Here is a 6,000-nt window from a genome sequence, read left to right as displayed (position 1 = left end):
GCTCACCAATAGGATAAATAACACACTGAGGAACCTACAAAAAAACGGACAGATAACCAGGTCGGACCTACAAAGAATGAAACCTGAAAGCAACAACACCCCCAGATTCTATGGACTACCTAAAGTGCACAAACCAGACATCCCACTCAGACCCATAGTATCACTACCAGGGACACCATCACACAAACTGGCAGAAACTACAGCAGAAACTGAAACACTTGATCAGCGGATCCAGACACTCTATACAATCAACACAGGAATTCTTGGACATCATCAGAAATATACACATAGACAAGGAAGAAACCATGGTCTCATTCGACGTAGCAGCACTGTTCACGTCTATTGACAAAGCCCTAGCCAGAGAAACAATAGCCAACCTGCTGAACAGACAACAGGACATTGAACCCATCAACAAAGACGGCATACTTAAACTACTGGACTTGTGCCTCACAACACACTTCACATTCAACAACCAGATATACGAACAAATCAACGGAACACCCATGGGCTCACCGATCTCTGGACTCATAGCAGAAGCAGTAATGCAAAGGTTAGAACAAACAGTCTTACCACAAATTCAACCCAAACTCTGGGTTAGATATGTTGATGACACCTTTGTAATCATTAAAAACACAGAAATAGAGAAAACACACCGGATCATCAACTCCACACTTCCAGGAATCCGATTCACGAGAGAAGAAGAGAAGGACAACCAACTCCCATTCCAAGACGTGAGGGTAGAGAGAACACCAAACGGAGAATTCACCACTAAGGTACACAGGAAAGCCACACACACAGACCAAGTCCTGAACTATGAAAGCAACCACACCAATACACAAAAACGAAGTTGCATCAAGACACTATTCAAAAGGGCCACAACACACTGCAGCACACCAGAACTGCAAAAAGAGGAAGAGGAACACCTATACAAGGTACTCGCAAAAAACGGATATCCGCGCAATTTCATCAACAGATGCCTAAGGGAAAAACAACAGAACGAGGACATGCCGCAACCCAAAGCACTAGCCACACTACCATACATCAACAACCGGAAGTGGCAGGGACAGGCCACTATAAATGCCGGAGGAAACACCACAGAAGCGCTTCACAGGAGGCTCCCAAGAACTGACTCATCCACAAACTCCATCAACAAACACATAGACCTGGACCCAATATATCGGCCACTACAGCGGACAGCTGAAACTGACAACCGGAAGCGGCAGGGACAGGCCACTATAAATGCCGGAGGAAACACCACAGAAGCGCTTCACAGGAGGCTCCCAAACACTGAGGATGTCACCTAGACAGGGGACGAAACGTTTGCAACAAAAACTTCCAGCTCGGCGAACAGAACCACAGCAGGTCAGGCATCATCCGAGGGGCAGGATATAATATAAATGAAGACAGAATGCAAAAGAACCTCCATAGGAATGGCAGTATCTAAGGAGAGAGAGAGGCAAGAGTTAATATTTTGAGTCAATATGGCTTTTCTTCAGAACATGCGGAGCTGTAAAAAAAAATGTCAACCAGGTGAAGCTACAACAAAGGACTATGTGCATGTTAAACAGCAGAAGCAGCTCGCTGCAGACAGAGCCAAGTAATCCCACAAAAACAGATCTGATAAAAAGCATTTGCAGTCTTGCTTGCTCAGTCGTGAATGGTGGTAGACAATTAAACAAATAATTTTAAAGAGAAAATACCTCTTTAAGTTCAGGGTCTAGAATGATAGTGAGTATGACAAAGTTCAGTACTCAACAGAACAAACACAAATATATAAATCAAAGTCAACACTCAATCTTTATTGAACAATTCCCATTTTTACTTAGTTATGTCGTGTGTGAAGGAAAAGCTCCAGCACAATGCTTTCCTTGGCTAGCCTTTGGGTAGTCTTTTGATGACAATATGTGGGCTTAGTAGACCTGACCAGGATTATACCTGCTTTTTGTGACGAGCTATAGCTTAGTTAGCCGACATCTCCGCCACCTACAAATGGATCCCACCACCTGGGATATATTTCCCTCCCCACCCCTATCCACTTTCCGCAAAGACCATTCCCTCAGTGACTACCTGGTCAGGTCCATGCCCCCCGCTCATCCTCCCCTCATAACACCTTCCCCTGCCACCGCAGGAATTGCAAACCCTGTGCCCACACCACCTCCCTCACCTCCATCCAAAGCCCCAAAGGAGCCTTCCACATCCACCAGAGTTTCACCTGCACTTCTACACATGTCATTTATTGCATCCATTACTCCTAGTGCGGTCTCCTTTACATGGGGGAGACTGGACACCTTCTTGCAAAGCGCTTTAAGGAACATCTCTGCGACACCCACACCAATCAACCTCTGCCCCATAGCCGAACATTTCAACTCCCCCTCCCACTCTGCCGAGGACATGCATGTCCTGGGCCTCCTCCACTGCCACTCCCTCACCACCCGACGCCTGGAGGAAGAACGCCTCATCTTCCGCCTCGGGACCCTTCACCCCCAGGGCGCCAATATGGATTTCACCAGTTGCCTCATTTCCCTCAATTTTCCTACTCCTCTGCTGCTGCCTGACCTGCTTTGCTTTTCCAGCATCACTTTAATCTTGACTCTGATCTCCAACATCTGCAGTCCTCTGTTTCGCCTGAAGCATTTGCAAATATATTCATTCAGAATTGTCAAGTGGGTGATCCCAGGCCTTCCCATGAAAAAAATTCACATCACAGATGTCAGTCTGAAGTCAGTCATTTCACTCCCGGTGATACCAAGAAATGACTGAGGGCAAGACTGGTGGACCTAGACAGCAACTTGGGGCCAGCATTACTTTCCACTGACTACTTGCACCACTGAACTGGCCATGCCCCTTGTCAGCTACAGCTATAACATTTACATTTACCTGTCAAACAGGAAAACTATCTGTATGTACTGCCCACAAAAAGCAGGACAAACCCAATCCTGCATCTACCCCATCATTAGTCTGCTCTCAGAAAAATAATGGAGGGTGCCATTACAATACAATCTAGCTGTCAGGATTTATTGCCCAGAGGATTGTTAACAGTCAACCATGTTGCTGTGGATCTAGAGTCACATGTATATCAGACCAAGCAAGAATGGCAGATACCCTTTCCTAAAGCACATTAGTGAATCAGAAGTGTTTTTATGGCAACCAACAGTCATTAAGTGGTTACTAATGAGCTAACTGTTTAATCCAGATATTTTAATGAATTCAGATTTCACCATCTGCTTTGGTGGAATTCTAACCCATGTCACCAGAATATTAAGGTGAGGTTCTGGGTTATTAGTCCAGTGACTTACCAATACATCACTACCTCCCCCATTGTGTCAAACAGGTACCATGCAATGGCATCTCTAACGAGAGAGAATCTAACCATCTCCCCCGATCTTCAGCACCATTATCATGACTGAATCCCCCACTATCAGCATCTGAGAGTTTAACATTGACCATAACTTGAACTGGATTGTCTAAGTAAGGAGTTTAGCAACAAGAGTGGCTCAGGAGACTGGATGTTATGCAGTGAGTAACTCATGTCCTGACTCCCCAATAACAGTCCACTATCTGCAAAGTACAAGTCAGGAGTCACCCCAGTTGCCTAGACGAGTGTAGCTCCAATTAATGCAAGAAGTTTGAAACCATCCATAACAAAGCAGTCCATATGATCGGCACCTCAGCAACTACCTTAATCATTTGCTGCCTCTACCATTGATTCACAGTAGTAGCTCTGTGTATCATCTCCAGATGCACTTCAGTAACTTGCCAAGGTGCCAACCCGCAATCAGTACCATCCAGAAGGACAAGGGTAGCAGGTACATGGGTTCACCACCACTTGTAGATTCGTCTCCAAGCTACTCATTGGCCTGACTTGGAACTGTATTGCTGTTCTATTCTTTTTCTTACAGCACTGTGGGTGCCCCTACACCCCCTAAGACTGCAATGGTTCAAGAAGGTGGCTCACCATCACCTTCACTGGGACAATAAGAAATAAGCAATAACTGCTGGCCTAACCAGCTGCAGTAAGTCCTCACTGAAGTTGTAGTTCCTGAAAATCTCAACTTTTAAGTGAAATAACTTTAAATGCATCAGAGATTTCCATAGATATAAATGTTAAAGATCTAATCAGTTTCCTTGGCATATTTATCATTTGGAAAGAAACAGGGTAAAGCTCAAGTCGAGTACCTAACAAATGCAGAACCATGTATTCCTAGCTGAAATATCTTTAAAGATAAAATTCATAAATAATCTTAAAAAAAAAAGTACAGGTATGCAAAGTTCCAGTTCTCGTGAGTAAGCATCACTTACCTTGGTGTGCTTTTCTTTAGATCCATTGTATTTTGAAACCTCTTAAAAACAATTAGTCTGAAGCAATGTTTCGTGTTACTAACACTTTTCCTATCAAAATTCTGAAATGTCATTTATACAGAGGAACCTCTATTATCCAGCATTTGATTAACCGAATTTCAGATTATCCAAACAAGATTGCAAGGTTCCGATGCTTGGCTAACTATGTTATCTGGCATTCAATTATCCAGCATTTGATTAACTGAACATAAAATTCCCTTTGTCATGTAATTGGGTTAAGTCTTTGGTGTACTGAGAACTAACTAACTGCTAAAATGCAATTTTAAAAATACTCTCCATTTAATCTATTTACATTGACCAGGCTCCATCTAGTGGCAGTAGTTAGTCAGTGCAGGAAGTGGCCCTGGACCTAATCTAAAGATGTGCTGGGTGATGAGGCCAGGGATCAGATCAAAAGTGGAAAGCAATGCTGGTTTTTGGCGTAGGCAAGGCCCAGGGAGTAATGAGATACGAGGATCATGGGCAGGGTGTATTAGGGGGTTACAAGTTGCAAGACCTGGGTAGCAGATAGGAGAAGACCAGGAGCCATGACAGAAAGCAAGGATGCCAGAAACAGAGGGCAGTGGGGTGGGTGAAAAGAGGGGCTGAAGGAGAGAGCAGAAGTGCTGATGGAAAGGTCATGTGAGCAGAACAGAACTGGAAGATTGCCAAGCAATGTTCAAGTGAAACGAGTAACAATAAACGATTATGCTGACACTACTTTATCAACAACATAAAAATAACAGCATTAAGTGGATTGATTTTCTGCAAGGACTTACTACCATTCAGATCCCATGAAATACAAAAAGTACTATAGGCATGTTTGAACCAACATTCTTTAAGCAAAGATGTTATCAATTTCACCTATTGAAGCGCAAACATAGTTGCATTTTGTCTCTGGAGTTCTTTTTTGTATCTGGGAAACTACTTATTGTAGCTACTTCAACAACAGTAAGAGTATATCATTCTGTTTGTCTAAGCGTAAAAGTGAGCACTTTACAAGTGGAGGATATTTAAGTCCAAACAAGATACTGCGGATGCTGAAAGTCTGAAACTCAGCAGATCTGGCTGTCTCTAAGGAGAGGGAAATAGATTTAACGTCCAGTTAATGATTCCTCTTCAGAATACTAAGGATGTTCTCAATATTTGAATTTACAAATGCTTTAATAACATCCCAACTTAATAATTCATGCTTGCAATGTGTTTTTATCAGGGATCAGATGTCATTTCTGATGTGGTCAAAAGCAGGATCATTGCTTGCTGTTGGAACAACCAAAGGAAATCTGCTTATTTATAGTTTACAGACCTCTCGCAAAGTTCCAGTTCTCGGTGAGTAAGCATCACTTACCTTGGTGTGCTTTTCTTTAGACCCATTGTATTTTTAAACCTCTAAAAACAATTAGTCTGAAGCAATGTTTCGTGTTACTAACACATTTCCTATCAAAATTCTGAAATGTTGTTTATACAGAGGAACCTCTATTATCCAGCATTTGATTAACCGAATTTCAGATTATCCAAACAAGATTGCAAGGTCCCAATGCTTGGCTAACTGTTACCTGGCACTCGATTATCCAGCATTTGATTAACTGAACAAAATACTCTCCGCCCATACCCTTCAGATAATCAAGGTTCATTTGAATGTGTGAACCCTTTAACATAAAA

The 6,000-nt window shown here is 42.8% G+C and overlaps 1 protein-coding gene across 4 annotated transcripts in view; it reads left to right on the top strand.

The window, feature by feature from the left end:
• Positions 1–6,000, top strand: part of wdr19 (WD repeat domain 19) — a 169,676-nt gene that overhangs the window by 23,445 nt on the left and 140,231 nt on the right. For all 4 annotated transcript variants that reach the window (XR_006312065.1, XM_043692836.1, XM_043692850.1 and 1 more), the window contains exon 5: positions 5,552–5,667. Coding sequence is in view for 3 of the 4 variants with exons in the window: in XM_043692836.1 (XP_043548771.1) it covers positions 5,552–5,667 (116 nt within the window). In the remaining variant the exon portion in view is untranslated. The remainder of the gene's footprint in view (positions 1–5,551; positions 5,668–6,000) is intronic.

The sequence above is a fragment of the Chiloscyllium plagiosum genome, chromosome 1 (genome assembly GCF_004010195.1).
Source record: "Chiloscyllium plagiosum isolate BGI_BamShark_2017 chromosome 1, ASM401019v2, whole genome shotgun sequence".
NCBI lineage: Eukaryota > Metazoa > Chordata > Chondrichthyes > Orectolobiformes > Hemiscylliidae > Chiloscyllium > Chiloscyllium plagiosum.
This window is presented reverse-complemented; position numbering and strand designations above follow the sequence as displayed.